A 19818-nucleotide genomic window follows, 5' to 3' on the forward strand; every position below is an offset into this window, starting at 1 on the left:
ATTTGGTATTTTTCATTACCAAATGTGGGCCAATTTGGTAATGAAAAATTCATTTGGTAATGAATCAGAATAATGCATTACCAAACGGATTTTTCACATGTATGAGGATGCACAGAATGGAGATGGTGGATTGTCTGCTCTCCCTGATTAAACTGCTAGCCTACATAGCATGAAAATAATCAACATGCTGTTAATTATAAGGAGAGTATTTCCACTTGTATATATAATTAGTGAAGAAAAAATGCTAGCTTTATGAATTTCGTAATGAAAAGTTAAATTTGGTAATGAAAATTGAGGAGTTTGGTAATGTGGCCGTTGCGATCTGGCAACTCTGTTTCCCCATTATCAATAGTTACTGCCTAACTTCGATCCTGAGTAAATGCTTATCACAGTGGATGCTACACGTGCTCGTTTTTTGTGAATAAACAGTGAATAAACTGCAATATCTCACCAGTAGACCACACGGGAATTTACAGTGTTGTGCAGTGTTAAGAAATTAGAATTTAGAGTACAAAGGATTAACTGTGGAGTGCAAACTGGCGGTTGAAACTGGCGTGGTACAATTAACAATGTGCAGCGTTAAACTATCATAACTCACAGTGCAAAGAGTTACTGTAAGTGCAGCACAACACTGGATTACTGTATGTGCTTCAAGAGCATTTTCGCCACTGCCAAAGCCTTAGAGAAGGCGGCCACAGATGTGCTGTAAGTACCCTGGCTGAGGTACAGTCACTTCTAATTCCTCATTCTTTGGTTCCTTTTCATTTATTTCATGGTTTATGTCCATTACTGGTGTGAACAGGGTCTTAAATAGGTTTAAATAGGTGCTATGCATGTCCAGTAGGTAGTTATTTAGGTAGCTTTCAAAGTCAGGCTGGGTTAGGGTCCTTAAGTACCAGTCCAGCAGGCAGGGGTCCACTTTCCGGACATGCCTTTGGCTCTATTACATCGGATAGTGGAGGGATTACTGTATTATACCATTTGATTATTGTAAGGAATGTATAATACAGTACAGTGCTGCAATAGTAGTGAAAAGTTTAAAAACCATCAGTGCAATAATGTCTGATATACTGGATAAAGTCCAGGTTAGCAGGGGGAAGTCCGGATGTCGCTTTTACCGGAATTTCACTTTTTGAGGGGAATGGTTTGGGCCCCAATTAGTCTGTTATTGTGAGGTTTTACTGTAAATCATGCTGAAAACAGAAAATTACTTCTAAAGGAGGTGTATAAATGGAGAGAGGAGGGTGGAAAAGTATGAATAAGAGAGGGATGAGTGAGGAATACTAAAAATGGAAGCAAATATGTTGTAAATGAAAACATACTGTATTTTGAAAGACTGATAAAAGGGTGTGACAAAATCTCAGCAGTGGTAAACCTGACTGGTTTTAGTGGTGTACAGGGGAGGGGGGTATGTGGTGCTAGAAAGTAAGACAGAGGGAGAGGTGAAGAAGCTATGAAGAGGTTAAAGAATGGGAAGGATGCCAATGCTGATGAGGTAAACACACAAGTAAATGCAATGGCTAGTGTAGGATAAAATGTTTATAGGATATACTGTATACCAAATAGCTTGGACGAGTTATTGTTGTTGTGTTCCTAAGTTCGTGGGGGCATGAACCACATCAACCGCAAGCTTAAGTTACCCTTCGCTTGCAGTCATCATCCCCTTTTCTTGGGACAGGGAGGGAGTTGCAGGATGTTTGTATAACCAGGCAGCAGAGTCAAGTAAAGAGAAAGCATAAGGAGCTGCTCTGAAAGGTCAAGTCCAACCTGGCACCTGCTTGTATGGTATTTTACCTCCCTTGAATTACTACTTACCAACCAATGTAAACTGTACCTCATATGCAGACCTTCACTGTACCTCATATGAGGTCTGCAGCTTGGCCAAGGTTAAGACATATTTAACCCCTTCTTTACCGAAAATGTGTTTTGATGTACCCCCGTACATCGCCAGTAAATACCCGTGAGACACCGGAACCGCTGCTGTTGTTCACTGGTACACCCTCTAATGCATGGCAGCTTATGGGCCTCAGGGTAGCCCGGTAAGGCTGTTTCTGAGGACCTTGTGTTAGCAACAGCTCTGTGTTTTGACGACAAAGACTGTGACAAAGTTCTGACGAATTCTGACATCATAAGATACGTCATGACTGAGTTGCGGTGGCACCAATGGCTTACTCACTCATCTGTGATGTAACCTCTTTTAGACCAATCATTATTTTATTTATAATTTCTACTACAGATATCGTACTGTATTTTCTGCTGACATACGGTAAATTTACACCCCTTGGCCTGCCTGAGAGAGTCAGTTACCACACACTTGACCACGAGAGAGGGTATACAGGATATTTTTCTCTCATGGCATCTCTGGCAAATTCCGATAGTGACGAGTTTATTCCTCATGAGGATACTTATTTAGATGTATCAGATGATGATGCAGCAGTGTCTGATGTGTCAGTAGATGACTGTGATCCTGAAAATGATAGAGAAGTTGATGTGAATGAGGAAGGAGGAGGAAAATAGTAGGGAGCTCAGTGACGCTGCACTCTCGGCAACAAGTGGGTCAAGGTTGCCATCACCATCATGTGTGTCCACATACTTCATGCTTAGCTTACAAGGTAAATAAATAAGCCATCCATCTGTGCAGGACATTTTTTTCAAGCCAGTTTGTACAGTAGTTACCTGGGTAACAGTACTTTAGCATAAGATGTGTAAACTTATATACCGTAATGATTTATTTAATAATATTTTTTTATTACCGACATTATGCTGGGTTTATGTGATCATCAGTATACAAACAAATAAAAAAGAGTGAATAGTTTCGACGTGGCAAAAAATATACACTACCCCTCACACTACGGGAGGGGGAGCTATCAGGTCGGTATGGGGGGTAAACGTAATGTTTACATTTGGGGGAGGGGTCGGTAAAGAAGGGGTTAACCCCTCCAGTTTAATAAGTCTATCATAAGCTGGATAAAACTGTCAGAGGATAACATGAATAAAATGAAAATGATGTCCCCAGGCTTAATGGGTTAATAGTGATATGATACACATCCTTCATCTGACTCACCTGGATGTGGTTTCCCATGTGTAAACTCCATCACTTTACTCTTTTTTACTGCAACTGGACTAGAAGCTTCCTGTTTCCTTTTTAAAGTTGCTGGATCAACCAAATTTGGAATATCTGGGGAAAAAAAATAATGCTCAGGGGTTACAATTCAGAGCAGCACATGACAATTATGGCAACATTCACTAACAGCAGGCCCATTATTTATCTGGGATTATCAAGAGAAATCTACACCCACCATACAGATACTGGTTAATGAGTAATAATATATGTTCTTTTACTATACAGCTAGAGCTGAATTTCATTGTATTATTACACAGGTCCGTAAAATTGAATCATTAAAAATTGTTTTAATTCTGAGTAGTTAAACTTTGTTTGGTGGCCAGTCATTTGTACACTTTTTCTGATGCATACCAATGAATCATCCAGCAGTACTCCACCATCATACTCATACTAACATCCTTATGTCCCTGGTACCTTCTTTTCATGTCCTTGATATCCTAATGGAATCTTTCACCCTGTTCTTCACTCACTGCTCCAAGATTTTCAGGAAAAAATTACAAATCTGAATCCACAAAGCAAACTTTGAGACTCATGTTGCTACCCAACCCCTTAATCTTAAACAAATTTCTCACAATATCTGTGTAATTCGGATCCTTGTTGTTACCTAAAAACCTGGAAATTACTTTTCTGTATGATACCCATGCCTCTCGTTCCAGGTCGTTCAATGCACCATTAAATTTTGCATCAGAAATCAGTTTTCTAATATCAGGTTCAGTAAATACACCCTCTTTCAATTCAGCTTCAGACCAATCAGGAAATTTTTGACACAAATACATAAAACAGGCTCCATCTTTTGACAGGGCTTTGACAAACTGCTTCATTTATCCAAACTAATATGAAGGGGTGGTAGCAGCACTTATCTGGATTCACCAAGCTAAGTCTGATGATGTTTTTGGCACCAAGCTGTAGAATTTTTCTATGTGGCCATTCCTTCTGAACCCAATGTAAATCCTTGGCTCTGCGTCTCACTCACAGAGAAAACATGGGAATTTTGTATACTCTGACTGCTGACACAATTACATACACAAAACTTTCAGGTCCCCACATCTGAACCAACAGTGTTCATTCTCTCTGACAAGGAGAATATGTTTTTACCCCTGTTTGTTTGTTAGTTTGTTTGTTAGAAGGATTACTCAAAAACTAAGAGAGAGATTTGGACCAAATTTGGTGGGTAGATAACCCATGTCCCAGGGAACAATCAATTAACTTTTGGGACCGATCAGGCTGTACTGTGCTACAGATTCTGGATCTGGAAAACACTTTTTGCAAAACCCTAACCCATTATGAAGAGTGGTTCAGAAATTATGTTGCACTGTCGGAGACATGCACTCCACTGCATGCCCCTCTAGTTGTAGTTGATTTTCTCACGATTTCCCAAATTCTGTTATGTTTCTTTTAAATGCACAGAATGAGCAATGAGTATTGATGCATATTTATTACCATGATGAAGTACCCCTTACAGGCTACTTTTAGATGAACCTATAAATAGTCTCCATTCTTTTGCATTATTGTCCCTGCCAAGTTTCTGCACTAGGCCACTTATCCGGTACATCAGAGCAACACACCAAGGATCCATCTTTCTTGAAATATGGTTCAAACTCTTCTTCTCTATTTCGATACCAAGAGGAAGTTGTGTCTGGATGTAACAAGTTTTTACCTTTTAATCGGGAACCCAAGGGCTCTGCAGTATCTTTGGGGTGACCGAGGTCTCTTATTAAATCATGAAGTTCATCCTAAGAAAATGGTTGTGGCTCACTGCTAGAACACACTGCGACAAGTTCTTCATCGTCTACTGCAGCACTTTCTTCCTCTGAGTGAGTTTCTACATAATCAAGACTATGAGGTGGAGTACGGATTGGCAGATCAGGTCCATGTGGTACAGGTCTTATTGCTGATGGAAGATTAGGATAAACAATTTCTTTCTCATACCAGTTGTTGTATCCTTGGGGGGGGGGGGACCTATTGGAGTGCAGCAAACATATCTCTGTGTAATTCAGTTGACTAGTGCACTTGTAAATTAGTTTTTTTTTTTTTCTTTTTTTTCTTTTATTGACAATAGTGGTGTTTTATTGAAGAAGTAGTGATACTGATTTTTTTTTTTTGGATGTATTGGTAACGATCACATTAAAGCGTGTAGAGGTTGCATGAACAGTCTTGATCTTTTCTGGTACATTTTTGGAAAATTTGTAGTGAAATAACAGAGATAGGACATTACAGATTTTGTTTAAAAAGCTTATAACGCCTACTTTAGAACAGTGGTGTTCCTCAGGGCTCTGTCCTATCACCAACTCTCTTCCATATACTGTATTCATCAATGACCTTCTAAGCTGTACATCTAACCCTGTCCACTCATATGCTGATGATTCCACCCCTCACCTTTCCATTCAGTTTCTGCACCATCCATCACAGCAGTTACTTCAACAAACAAGGGGATAATGCTGTGGCACACCTAATGTCTGACTTGGCTCGTACCTCTGACTGGGATAAAAATAATCTTCTTGTTTTTAATGCATCAAACACTCAGTACTATCAACCTGACAAAATCTTCCACAGGAGTACCCACTAATGTTTAATAATATCCAGCTTAATCCTGCATCATCCCTGAAATGCCTGGGATTTAATTCACTCGGGACTATCTTGGAAATATCACATTACATCTGATGTTCAATCTGCTTCCAAGAGATTAGGTAAGCTAAGTCGACTCCGTACCTTCTTTACTCCTGCATAGCTGTTGACTTTATACACAGGTTTTATTCGCCCCTGTGTAGAGTACAACTCTCATGTGTGGGGAGGCTCCCCAAATACAGCTCTTCTCAATAGGGTGGAGTCAAAGGCCTTTCGTCTCATTAACTCTTCTCCTCATACTGGCTCCCTTCAACCTCTGTCTCTTTTCTATCACTGCTTCAATGGTCATTGCTCCTCTGAACCGTCTGCTTGCATCCCTCCACCTCTACGATGGGCACATAGCACCCGTCTAGCAACAAACTCTCATTCCGTTTCTGTCTAACTCTTTAATGCAAGAGTTAACCACTACTCCCAGTCCTTCACTTATGCAACAGATCAAATCTGGAACTGTCTCCCTCTGTCTGTATTTCCTACTTCCTATGATCTCCAGTCTTTTAAACGCAGTGTGTCCAATCATCGCGAAATGAACGGATCTTGAATTTGGCTCTCTTTTTGTATCATTTTTTCCTTGGAAGGAACAGTTTGTGGGCTCCTGACCTTTGGTTCCTTGTTCCTTGCATTAAAAAAAAAAAAGTAAATGGTTTCCTGGTGTACAAGAAACCATTTGGCTTCTAATTCAGAGTAGAGTCACCACAGGCAGAAGGAAGAGGAAAGACTGCACCCAATTATCATTCTCCAGCCTCTCCACATGCCCAAACCATCTCAATCTACCTCTCCTCATCACAACATCAATACACTCCAGTCCCAGCCTACCCCTCAAATCTTCCATCATAAACCTTGTTCCTCCAGGCCTCACACTCAGGGATGCACTGCACATCCACCTAATCACTGTCATTTCAGTATGTTTGAGCCTGCGAATATTCTCTTCCTTTACTGCCAAGGTCTCACTACCATACAGCATTACAATCCTAACACATGCTGCATACAAAGATCCTTTAGCATGCAGAAAGAGCCCTCTCAATGTCAGGAGAGGAAACAGCTCCCTGAACTTCTTCCAACTACTCCTCACTCTATCCACAGAGCTAGCTCCAGCCCCACCTCCAGCACATAACATGTGTCCCAAATAACAAAACTCTTCCACACATTCAAGAGACTCACTAGCAAGTTCAATTCTTTCACACCTGACAATCTCCACCTGCTCTCCCCATCATGCCACACACAAGAAATCAGCATTATCTCGCACTCCACCTCTGATACCACTACATCTCTTATGCCTCACTCATCACAGACACCGCACAAGATGGAATTACTTCCCACATCCTTGTGACAAATTGCACATAGCCATTCTCTCTTCTTTGACAGTACCACCACCAGCCCTAAACACCATCACTTCTGTTTTATCTGCATTTAGTCTTGAGCCCTTGTGCCCCATACCATCTCTCCACTTCCTAAATCATTTCTCCACCTCCCTTTCATTCTTTGCAATCAACACCAAATCATCAGCATACAACATCTCCTACAGGAGTCCATTTCTGAAGTCACGTGAGAGGGCTTCAAGTACCACGATAAACAACAAGGGGCTCAAAACTGACCCCTGGTGCACACCAACATTCATGGAAAACTCATCACTCAACTTGCAAGCACCCACATGCATGGTCATAACCACCCTAACCAGCCACTCCTCGATCCCAAGCTTTCTAATTGCTCGCTTCATCACCCTTCTTGGGACTTTATCAAAGACCTTCTCCAAATCAACAAAAACAACATGCAGTTCCCTTTTATTTCCTATATATTTTTCCTGAAGCTGTCAAAAACAATGAATATGGCATCAGCAGTCCCTTTGCCTGGCACCAACCAAAACTGCATCTCATCAATATTCGCTCATTCTCTAATCATACCTTCTACAGCTCTCTCCTTTACCTTCATTATCTGGTCTAAAAGTTTTATGTCTCTAAAATTTCCTCTTTCCAGGGCATCACCCTCCCCCTTGTACACATTTACAATTACACTCTTCAGCCAATCATCGTATTTATCAGGTCAGTGACTAACCTCACTCCTGTTATCTCCTAAAGGCTTTCAACATTTCAGCAGTCAAGCCACACACACCTGCTGCCTTCCCCAGCTATATCCTGCCTACTAGCCCGCTCACAGTAGCAGCATCAATCAAAGGCCAAGGACCAGACACTGGATCTGCAGGCTCCAAACCTTCCCCGTCTCAGTCAAACTCCTCATTCAACAACCGGATGTAATGCTCTCTCTGTGTGTCTTCAATATCCCCACTGTTCACAACTACCGTTCCTTCATCATTCTTCACACACTGCACACCTATGATATCCCTGTTCTCCCTCTTCATCTGATTTGCCACCTTAAATATCATATTCTTCCTTTCCACATGATTTAGATCATCAAGTAAAAGGATCTATGACTCAGACTTCACCATGCAAACCTCTTTTCTCACCCTATGCTTGGCAGCCATGTATTCCTCCCTGTTACCACCCTTCATCCATTCCCAGAAATGCCTTCTTCTCTCCTTAACTGCAACTTCTACAACCTCATCCTACCACCAAGCTACTTTATGTCTTATTGGGCCTCTTCTCCATCCATATATTTAATCTGTAGCTCTCAAAAGGTTACTCTTGAGGGCTCTATACTGTTTATTAACACTTCTGCTAACATCATCCTGTTCAGCCACCATTCTCCTCATCTCTCTGTAGAAGGCATCCCTTCCTGCATGGTTTGTCAGCTTCCATCTTTTCCTCCTAGTGATGGGTCCTCTTTTTCATCACCTGCTCCTTAAGCACCATATCACATATCAGTAACTTGTGTTGCTGCAAACACTCCTCACCCACTATAACTTTAACACTCTCACTAAGTTTCAGTCAGCCCTCCTGACCAGGAAATAGTCTATCTGGCTGCTGTTTCCCCCTGACTCATATGTAATCAACCTACTCTCTCTCTTCCTAAAATGTGTATTGCACACAATCATGTTCACTGCCTCCCCAGACTTGAGTATCCTTTCCCCTTCCTCATTTCTTGTACCACATGCACATCCCCCATGTCTACTACTACTGCAAGACGCCCTAATCCCGTAAGGGGTGGCCATTTGACTTTGAGTTAGTTGCTTTATGGGGAGGGGCACTAACCCTCCACCAACCCACTTGTTGTCACGTAGGGAGCACACATGGTTTGGTTATATGGTTACCACCCAGTGTTGTAAATGGTTTCTTGGCTTACAGGAAACCACTAGGCTTGTCACTCAATGTAAATTACTCCTTCATGTCCTTGAGCTGTTTCACCTACAGGACCATTTAAGTCCCCTCCCACAACTACAATCTCATCATCCCCCATACCACTTACTACACACATTAAGTTATCCCAAAATCTATTCTTCTCTACCTCATCCAAGCCTGCCTGTGGAGCATATGCCAATATAAATGCAACCATATTCCAACCGAACAAAATTTTCACTACTATTATCCCATCACTTACTCCCATAACATTCATAGCATATTCCACCCATTTCTCCTGAACCAACACACCCACACCACCATATCTGTCTGTCTTACCCTGCCAAAATAATTTATATAAACAATCACTCCAAGGAATCTTTCTGGCTGATCCACCCCTATACCAGACTTCTTGCACACATCCTACATACACCCACCTCCTACTCAATGTCTCAACCATTTCCCCCACCCTACCCCTCAAACTTCCCATATTCCACAATAATAAAAATAATACTGTAATAAATAAAAAATATACAGTACTGTACTGTATATACATAACTGAAAACTAAAAAAAGTGTTTTGTGAAAAATGTTATATGATGGAGAAAAGTGGTTTTCATTTTTTAATTTTGCAACCAAAAATATATTTAAAAAATCACATGAAATAATCTGTGGTAGTCTTTCTTTCCTCCATTCTTTCCTCTTCCTTCTGCCTACGGGTGACTTTACACTGAGTGACAAGCCAAAAGGTTTCCTGTACACCAAGAAACCATCTACCGTACTATGCTGGGTGGTAACCATAACACCAAATAATGTCACCTGGTGGTTTAATGGGTACTTATGGCGCTCCAATTGGATTACGCCTGTGTAGCTTTATATCCAAAAGGTGGTTGGGGTTTTTTGCTGACATAATACCACTCAGGGATGAGTCAGGCTGGTCACTCTCATCTTAAATGTCAGGACCAACTTGCCAAGCCCTGGGCTCCTCATGGGGTAACAAAGGATTGGATGATGGATGGATTGATGAGCAAGCATGATATAATCAAAACAATTGTTTCATTGTATACCTGTGTTATTCATCGTAAGTGCATATAATAATCAATCTCTAATTCCAATTAATGTTGATAGTCAACTCTCATTGCCCTATTCCATGCAACAAAAAGTTACTGTCTCACTGCGCTGTAACTGCAGTACAAATACAGACATTCCATCTGTCCTTTTGCCCCATCCTGAGCACAGAAGCCTTGGGAAAGGTTACTCAGTTCCAACATTTAAGGCAAGGGTGACCAGCCTCACTTGTCCCCGAGTGGCATTATGTGACCAATAAACCTCAACCAGTATGGCATTTCTCTTCCATGCCTGCCATCACAAGACAATACACAAGAGTCAAGAGCCATCTTAACCAGGTCATAGCTGAATATGCACCTTGAACTGACAGTCATAATAATTTCCAGATTTGACACCTGATTTGTATTATAAATCACTATATTCACAAAAATAAATAAATGCACTCTGCTCAACAACAAACTTTACAGATAACACATTACCTTCTTCAGAGGTAGCATCTTCCTCTTCTTCTGCTTTGTCATCAAGCAACTCATCATCTATCACGACATAGCCAGAGAGATGGACAGGCAGCTTCCCCCCAGAGGTGTAGAAGGCCACCTGGGATCCCACTTCAAATGAAAGGTCAAGCGGACACTGCAGAATTCCATGCTTGGCACTCAGGTTGGCTATAAGAGTTTCTACCTCATCCACTTCTACCATAACCTGATTACATAAGGGGATTATTACTTCACTGGCACTTTAATATGCAGCAATTATTCTACTTACTGCAGTGCAGTACTGATAATGAGAAACACACGATGGTGATATGGAAATGTGGACAGAGTACATTACAAGCAGATGTGGCTGACTGGGTGGGTGTTTATGAGTTAGGTAACTGGTAGAGTTAAGGCTGTCCCTTTAGAAGAATTACAAAAGGGAAGCAATAGGTCAGTCAGTTGCAGATATGCAGAGCATTTCCCCAAAATAACTAAATTCCTCAGTTACTTCCATCAAAATGAACAAGGGAAAACATACATTACATAATATTGGTACCAACTGCAGCATTCCAAATCACAAGATACATTTGCCACAGGTCCCAAACCCTGTTTTCCCCCCACCAACTTGTTCCCACATGATCCCTCTTTCATGGTTGCATACTGGTACTTAACTCCCAGTTGGCTGAGTCTCCGGTCTGACCACAATTATTCCTGGTGCCTCATAGGAGAGGGGGAGAGGTGTGGTTCAGACCTAAAAGATAAACTCCACCACTGCCTATTGCCCCCCCCTCCCCTCCAGACCACCTCCAATCACTCGTTTTAACAAAATGACCGAGCGAAAATAATGCATTGTGAAAGCCTTCTTAGCACTTCTATTAACCAGAAAACACTACCAGATGCCAGCTCAAGACCATGGCACAACTGTCTTCTGATTATTACTAAAATTTCTGACGCAGCAAACAAAACCTCTCACAGTAACCCTTCAATGTTGTACCATTCTCTCTATCAACCTCCTCACTCCCTTCCTATCACAGTTTCAACGGTTACTGCTTTTCAGAAGCCTTTTGCCTCAGAAAATAAGTAAATGGGCATGATACCTGTCAAATAACATTAATGATGATTTACCATATTTTTCATCATACACTGCTTACTTTAAAAAAAAAAAAAAAAAAAAAAAAAAAAAAAAAAAAAAAGGGTTTAAAAATCACACTGCACATTATACCTAGAAGGTCAGGTTTGGATTAGGCCTATGGGTTGCGTTAACTAGTACCCACACTCTCCTGTTCACCAGAGTGGCCCCTAGGCCGTCCGTGGCCGTAGGGGAATTTTACTTGCACCCCTGGCCAATGCTGGGGCCATTTTCTGAAGGTTTGAAAACTGATTTTTTCCCCCCTTAAAACTGAAGAGGAAATTCCGATGCACCTGGCAGTGCAAATTTCAGCCTCCTAGACCCATCCTGTGGCGTGCAATCGAACGCATAAGTTGCATAAATTTAGGCAGCTGATACTAGTCACACACAAGTATTGCAGGGTTGCAACATTGTACTTTTTTTAACCAAAAAAACATTGTCAATGGTGCTGAAAAGGTGTGAAATACCTAGATATGCATATTTTGAAGTTTTTCAGTACATAATATGCAAGGTTTGAATGTTAAAAATTATATGAATTTATTTTGCATTGGCATAAGACAGTATGGATCACTTGGGTCATGGATTGTGTGGGTAAGGTTGAAAGTTGGAATACAAATGTGGGCGATTGTGTGTGTCTATGCGCCAACGCAAGATCGTGCTAGCAGAGTGAGAGAAGAGTTCTGGACAAATGTGGAAGTGTGCATGGAAAAGTTTGGAAAGAATGAGAGGGTGTTTTTGATCGGTGATATGAATGGTAAAGTAGGCAATGTGAAGGTGGATGGAATAGTTGGTGATTGGGGTGTGCCTGCTGAGATAGATGAGAATGGCAGTGAGTTAGTGGACATTTGTGCTGGGAGGGGGTTGATGATAGCCAATCCCCTCTTCAGGCATAAAATGATCCACAGGTATACATGGTGAGTGATGAGAAGGGTGGGTGGTGAACTGAATGAAAGGAAGGCAATGATTGATTATGTGTGTGTGGATGAAAGGATGCGAAGATGTGTAATGGATGCAAGAGCTTATAGAGGTTGGGGGAGTGGACTTTCTGACCACTACTTGGTGGTGGCCAGAATTACGATCCAAGTAATATGGAGAAATAGAAGAAGGGAAAGATGAGAAGAAGGAGTAGTTGCAAAGAGAGTGGAAAGGTTACAAGAGGATGAGAAAAAGGCAGAGTATAAGAGGATGGATGGTGAACTTGTTGAACGAAAGGCAATGATAGACTACATGTGTGTGGATGAACGAATGAGAAGACAAGTGTTGGATGCAAGAGTGTGAAGAGGGTGGGGGAATGGAGTCTCGGACCATCACTTAGTGATGGCCAAGGTAGAGCTGCAAAGAAAGTGGTTGAGGAGATGAAGGGGAAGACAGGAGGAAGCAGATCCCGTGAGAAGAGTGGAGAAATTGCAAGATAGTAAGAAAATGACAGAGTATAAGAGCATAGTGGAAGAAAGATTGGGAAGGTATGAGCTAGAGCAGATGGAAGGGGTGGAAGACGTATGTAAGATATTCATGGAGGAGATAGGCGCAGCGTGTGAGGCGGTTTGTGGAGCGAGGAGGAGATGCAAGGGTGTGCAAGGGATAGCATGGTGGAATGATGAGGTGAAACGAGCTGTGGAACAAAAGAAGGCATATAGTGAATGGTTAGCGAGTAGAGGTAGGGGAGATGAGAGAAAGAGAGAGGTATATGTGAGCAGGAGAAGGGAGGTTAAGAGACTGGTGAAGGAGAGTAAGAAGAAAGTGGATGAAGAGTTTGGGAGGAATCTGAGTGTGAAATGGAGGGAGAGTAAGAAATTGTTTTGGAAGGAGGTAAAGAAAGTAAGGCAGTGTGAAAGGGGAAATAGTAGGGGAGTGAAAGACAGGAATAATAGATTGTTGGTGGAGAAGAGAGAAAAATTGAGGAGATGGAAGGAGCACTTTGAGGATTTGTTGAATGTAGAGAGTGAGAGCAGTGCAAGTATAAGTGGTTGGGGAATGGCTGGGAGAAGAAGAGATGAGAGGAGGGAGGAAGAGATCCGTAGGGCGGAAGTAATGGAAGCAATGAAGAAGATTAAGTTGGGAAAGGCCCCAGGAATTGATGGAGTGTGTGGTGAAATGCTTAGGTATGAGGGTGAGATTGTTGTGGAGTGGATATGGAAGTTGTGTAGATTGGCTTGAGAAGAGGGAAGGGTTCCAGACGACTGGAAATCAGGTATAATTGTTCCTTTATACAAAGGAAAAGGGGAGAGAGAAGTAAGTGGTAACCATATGGGTATTTGCCTTCTTAGTGTGACTGGTAAAATATATGGTAGAATACTCATTGATAGGGTCAGGCATATGACAGAGGAGCTAGTTGGAGAAGAACAAGGGGGATTTAGGAAGGGAAAAGGGTGTGTATATCAGATATTTGTTCTAAGATGTTTAGTGGAGAAGTATCTAGAGAAGGGAAGGAAAGTGTATGCTGCCTTCATGGACTTCGAGAAAGCTTATGACAGAATAGATGGGCAAGGTATGTGGAAGGTATTAAGAATATATGGAGTGGAGGGGAAATTGTTGAGTGCTGTGAAGAGTATGTACGAAGGAGCTAGGGCTACGGTGCGAGTGGATGGTGAGCTGAGTGAGTTCTTTGATCTCAATGTGGGACTGAAACAGGGTTGTGTGATGTCTCCATGGCTGTTTAATATATACATGGATGGGGTTGTAAAGGAGGTGCAAGGTAGGGCAGTGGATGTGGGGGTGGCTCTAATGAATAAGGGTGAGATTTGGAAGATTCCGGTGTTGCGGTTTGCTGATGATACAGTATTGTTGAGTGAAGATGAATGGAAGTTGCAAGGTTTGGTGAATAAATTTGGGACAGTGTGTAGGTAGAGGAATCTGAAAGTTAATGTAAACAAAAGTAAAGTTATGGTGTTTGAGAGGAATGAAGTCACAGAGTGTGCAGTGAGGTTGGATGGTGAGGATATGGAGAATGTGAGTGCATTCAAGTACTTGGGTAGTGTGATGAGTAAGGATGGAACTTTGGGGGATGAAGTGCTTGAAAGGGTACGGCAGGGAAGGAAGGTTGTTGGTACATTGAAAGCAGTGATGAGAAATAGGGAGGTGAGTATGGAAGTTAAGAAGTCACTGCATGATAGTATTGTGATCTCTACCCTGACGTATGAAAGCGAGGCGTGGACCTTGCAAGAGGGGAACAAGAGTGAGAGCAGTGGAAATGAGTTACTTGACAGGAGCATGTGGAGTGATGTGGAGGGACAGGTTGACGAATGAAGAAGAGAAGGAATGTTGTGGGGTGGATATGGATGTGGCTGAGGGAGTTATATGTAGAAAGAAAGAGAGAGGTGAAAAGATTAGTAAGAGAGAGTAAGAAGAGAGTGGATGAGGAATTTGGAAGGAATTTGAGTGTAAAGTGGAGGGACTGTAAGAAAATGTTCTGGAAAGAGGTGAAGAAAGTAAGACAGGGTGGAAGTGAGGTTAGCAGGGGAGTGAAAGATAAAAATGGTAGATTACTAGTGGAGAAGAGAGAAAAAGTGAGCAGATGGAGAGAACACTTTAAGGAATTGTTGAACATACAGGATGGAAGTAATGTGAGTATAAGTGGCTGGGAAATGGCTGGGAGAAGGAGGGAGGTGAGAAGACAGAAAGAAATCAGTAGGATAGAAGTTGTGGAAGCAATGAAGAAAGTTAAATTGGGGAAAGCCCCAGGAATTGATGGAGTGTGTGGTGAAATGCTGAAGCATGGGGGAGAGATAGTAGTAGAATGGATGTGGAAGATGTGCTGATTGGCCTGGGAGGAAGGTAGAGTCCTGGAGGATTGGAAGTCAGGTATAATTATCCTCTTGTACAAAGGAAAAGGGGAAAAAGAAGTGTGTGGTAATCATAGGGGCATTTGTCTTCTTAGTATAACAGGAAAAGTGTATGGTAGGATACTTGTTGACAGAGTTAGAGAAAGAACAGAGGAATTAGTTGGAGAAGAACAGGGAGGCTTTAGGAGGGGAAGAGGTTGTGTAGATCAGATATTCATTCTTAGATCTTTAGTGGAAAAGTTTCTAGAGAAGGGAAAGAAGTTGTATGCGGCTTTCATGGATTTGGAAAAAGCATATGACAGTGTGGATAGACAAGGATTGTGGTAAGTAAAAGGAATATATGGAGTAGATGAGAAGTTGTTGAATGCTGTGAAGAGTATGTATGATGGTGCTAAGGCTGCAGTGTGTGTGGATGGTGAACTAAGTGAATTTTTCTCTTTGAAGGCTGGGTTGAAACAGGGATGTGTCATGTCTCCATGGTTGTTCAATCTGTACATGGATGGGGTAATAAAAGAGGTACAAGGTAGGGTAGTGGATATTGGAGTGGCCCTGGTGAGAGAGGATAGTGTTTGGAAACTCCCTGTACTGTTGTTTGCAGATGATACTGTGTTGTTGAGTGAAGACGAAGGGGAGCTGCAAGGCTTGGTGGATGAGTTTGGGAGAGTGTGTAAGAAACGGAATCTAAAAGTGAATGTAGGGAAGAGTAAAGTGATCTAAAAGTGAATGTAGGGAAGAGTAAAGTGATGTCTTTGAGAGAGGTGAAGCCAGTGAATGTACAGCGAGGTTGGATGGTGAGGAATTGGAAAATGTGAGTACGTTTAAGTACTTGGCTAGTGTGATGAGTAAGGATGGAGGTTTGGAGGGTGAAGTGCTTGAAAGGGTACAGCAGGGAAGGAAGGTTGCTGGTTAATTGAAAGCAGTGATAAGAAACAGGAAAGTGAGCATGGAAATGAAAAAGTTACTACATGACTGTATTGTGATACCAACTCTAACATATGGAAGTGAAGCTTGGACGTTGTTGGAAGGACACAAGTCAAGAGTGAGAGCAGTGGAAATGAGTTATTTAAGAGGAGCCTGTGGAGTCACATGGAGAGACAGGCTGACAAATGAGGATATAAAGGAGCGTTGTGGTGTGGATGTCGATGTGATAGGAAGCATTATGAGGAACACACTGAGGTGGTTTGGCCATGTGGAGAGGATGGAGGGTGAGAGACTGACGAAGAGAGTGTATGTGAGCGAAGTGGAGGGGGGAAGAGGGAGGGGGAGGCCGAGGATGAGATGGAGGGATGGGGTGGAGAGGTATATGAGAGAGGGGGGTGTGAGTTGGGAGCAGGGCAGTGAAATGGCAGGGGATAGGGTGACGTGGAGGCGATTTGTTTGTGGCCACCCCAAACGGGATTGAGGCGTCTGGCAATAGACAGTTAGATAGACAGTAATCCCTCATTTATCCAGACATAATAGAACCAAAAGCATGTATGGGTAGTGGCAACATCCAGATAATGAACACTATTCCCATACCATACACAGACCCTACCTATACCCAAACTCCAACCTATACCTAACCAATTTGTACAGTACCTATGCTTACTTTGGGTGTGTTTTGGTCATTCAGGCATATTCAGACATCAAAACACACAAAGAAATATCCGAATTATTGTTAAAAACCAAGAAAACCATGCAGAAAAACCAATGAAAACCAAAAACACCCTACCTAAACACCACTGTATGTACAGTACCCCTCCTTGTTTTGGCAGTGTTTTCAGGTCATTTTGCCATATTTTGACATAAAAACATATATAGCATCAAAAAAAAAAAAAAAAAAAAAAAAAAAAACTACCTACTGTAGGCTACACACAACTGAATGTACAGTACCCCTTCTAATTTTGGCACGGTTTTCAGGTCAAACTGACATATTTAGACATCAAAACACACATAAGAATATCCAAAGTAATGCTAAACACCCAGAAAACCAAGAAAAATAACCACCGAAAATTAAAAAAAAACAGCAAACCATTACACTACTGTATGTACAGTACCCCTCCTAATTTTGGCATTGTTTTCAGGTCAAACTGCCATATTTAGACATCAAAACACACACATAGGAATATCCAAAGTAATGCTAAACACCAAGAAAACCATGAAAAAAAAAAAAAAAAAAAATGAAAACCTAAAATACCCAACCTATAACTACTGTGTGTACAGTACCCTTCCTAATTTTGGCACTGTTTTCTGGTCATTCTGCCATAAGTAGACATCAAAATACATATAGGTATATCCAAAATAATGCTTAAAAAAAAAAACACACACACACACACACACACACACACACACACACACACACACACACAACCTATACACTACTGTATGTACAGTACCCTTCCTAATCTTGGCACTGTTTTCAGGTGAATCTGCCATATTTAGACATCAAAACACACATAGGAATATCCAAAATAATGCTAAACACCAAGAAAACCATGAAAAAAAAAAATGAAAACCAAAAACACCCAAGCTGTTCACTACTGTATGTACAGTACCCCTCCTAATTTTGGCAGTTTTCTAGTCATTCTGTCATATTGAGACATCAAAACACACATATTAATGCTAAACATGAAGAAAACAATGCATAAAAAAAAATAAAAAAAAATAGACCGTTTGAAAATCAGTTATCTGTGACGAATGACTGCTCCCAGGACTCAAAAAAAATTCTATGGCCAAATATTCATTTCATTCATTCATTGCCAGACGCCATGTATCCCAAACGGGGTGGCCAAGGGCTTAGAGTTAATTGTTTTACAGGGAGGGGCACTAATCCTCCACCAACCCCACTTAACACGTAAGGATGCCAACAGCATCTGGTGTTCCCAGGCGGTCACCCATCCAAGTACTAACCAGACCCAACGTTGCTTAACTTCGCTGATCGGACGGGAAGCGGTGTACTCAACGTGGTATGGCCGTTCCAGAAATTAGGTGGTGGCAACCATCATCCACTCACTTGATGTAGTGCTGCCTACTTCTTCCTTATCCTTTATCATTCTTTTTCTGTGCCTGCCCTCCTCTCTTCCTATATCTACCATCTTTCCTGTCACTTCTTATTGCTCTTCTTTCCTTTACAGGTGGCTTTACATTGAGTGACAAGCCAAATGGTTTCCTGTAAGTCAAGAAACCATTTACAACGCTGGGTGGTAACCACATAACCAACCCATACATGCTCCCTACGTGTCAACAAGTAGGTTGGTGGAGGGTTAGTGCCCCTCCCCATAAAACCAATAACTCAAAGTCAAATGGCCACCCCTTAAGGGATTATGGCGTCTGGCAATAGATAGATAGAAATTGGTTACATTGGCATAAATGGTATGCCATCATCTTCGCTGGTGTTTATACTAAAGGATAAGCTTTTTTTTTTTTTTCATATAGAAATAATGAATGGAGGAAGGAAAAACAAAGGAAAAAAAATAAGTCCATGTGCCTAAAGGCATCCTCCATTCATAAAATATTTATAACAACTGGATTTAAATTGAAGTGGATTCTGTTTTTGTGGGAAGCAACTCCAAAGAAGTGAATTCCAGAGAGTCGTAGTTCTGGGGATAAATGAATTTTGATAAGCAGAGGTTCTGCACTGCGGGGGAGAGAGTGTGAGTTCATGAGCGCTCCCAGCGGCCTAAGTATTTCGGGAGAAGATGCGAAGGAGAGGCACAGCTGAAGCCAGTTCGTCAGAGCACTTATGGTAAAAATATCGATAAAATAATGCTAAAGAAGCAACATCTCTACGTACTGATAATGGAGGAAGGTCCTGAGTAATGGCAGGATTATTGACTAATCTAATGGATTTATTTTGAATTTTGTCCAACTGCCTCAATGCAACCGCTCCACATCCACTCCATAGTGGCGAACAGTATTTGATCTGAGAATGCACATGACTTTTGTATACAGTATTCCCTCCACTATCCAACGTAACAGAGCTAAAGGCATGTCCAGAAAGTGGTCCCGTCTGGATAGTGGGCCCCAGCCTCCCGGACTTGAACTTAAGGACCCTAACCCAGCCTAACTTTGAAAGCCACCTAAACAACTCCCTACCAGACATGCATAGCACCTATTTAAACCTATTTAAGACCCTATTCACACCAATAATGGACATAAAGCATGAAATAAATGAAAAGGAACCAGAAAATGAGGAATTAGAAGTGGTTATGGAAAACAGCAGTGTACAGGGTACTTACAGCATGTCTGTGGCCGCCTTCTCTAAGGCTTTGGCAGTGGTGAAAATGCCTTGAAGCACGTACAGTAATCTAGTGTTGTGCTGCACTTACAGTAATTCTCTGCACTGTGAGTTATAATTGTTTAACACTGCACATTCTGCTCTTAATTGCACAACGCCAGTTTCAACTGCC

At 41.7% G+C, this 19818-nt stretch overlaps 1 protein-coding gene and 1 non-coding gene across 5 annotated transcripts in view; both read right to left on the reverse strand.

Moving 5' to 3' along the window:
• Nucleotides 1-19818, reverse strand: part of Fkbp39 (FK506-binding protein 39kD) — a 113749-nt gene that overhangs the window by 84514 nt on the left and 9417 nt on the right. For all 4 annotated transcript variants that reach the window (XM_080272439.1, XM_080272435.1, XM_080272427.1 and 1 more), the window contains 2 exons: nucleotides 10523-10745; nucleotides 3065-3178 (listed from right to left, as the gene is read on the reverse strand). In XM_080272439.1, coding sequence (XP_080128565.1) covers nucleotides 3065-3178; nucleotides 10523-10745 — 337 coding nt within the window. The remainder of the gene's footprint in view (nucleotides 1-3064; nucleotides 3179-10522; nucleotides 10746-19818) is intronic.
• LOC145403307 (5S ribosomal RNA) lies at nucleotides 18271-18389 on the reverse strand. The gene has a single exon (XR_013897972.1). It is a non-coding gene; the product is annotated as a 5S ribosomal RNA (ribosomal RNA).

Source organism: Coenobita brevimanus, chromosome 6 (assembly GCF_032717465.1).
Source record: "Coenobita brevimanus isolate Jiangsu-jjx chromosome 6, ASM3271746v2, whole genome shotgun sequence".
Classification (NCBI taxonomy): domain Eukaryota; kingdom Metazoa; phylum Arthropoda; class Malacostraca; order Decapoda; family Coenobitidae; genus Coenobita; species Coenobita brevimanus.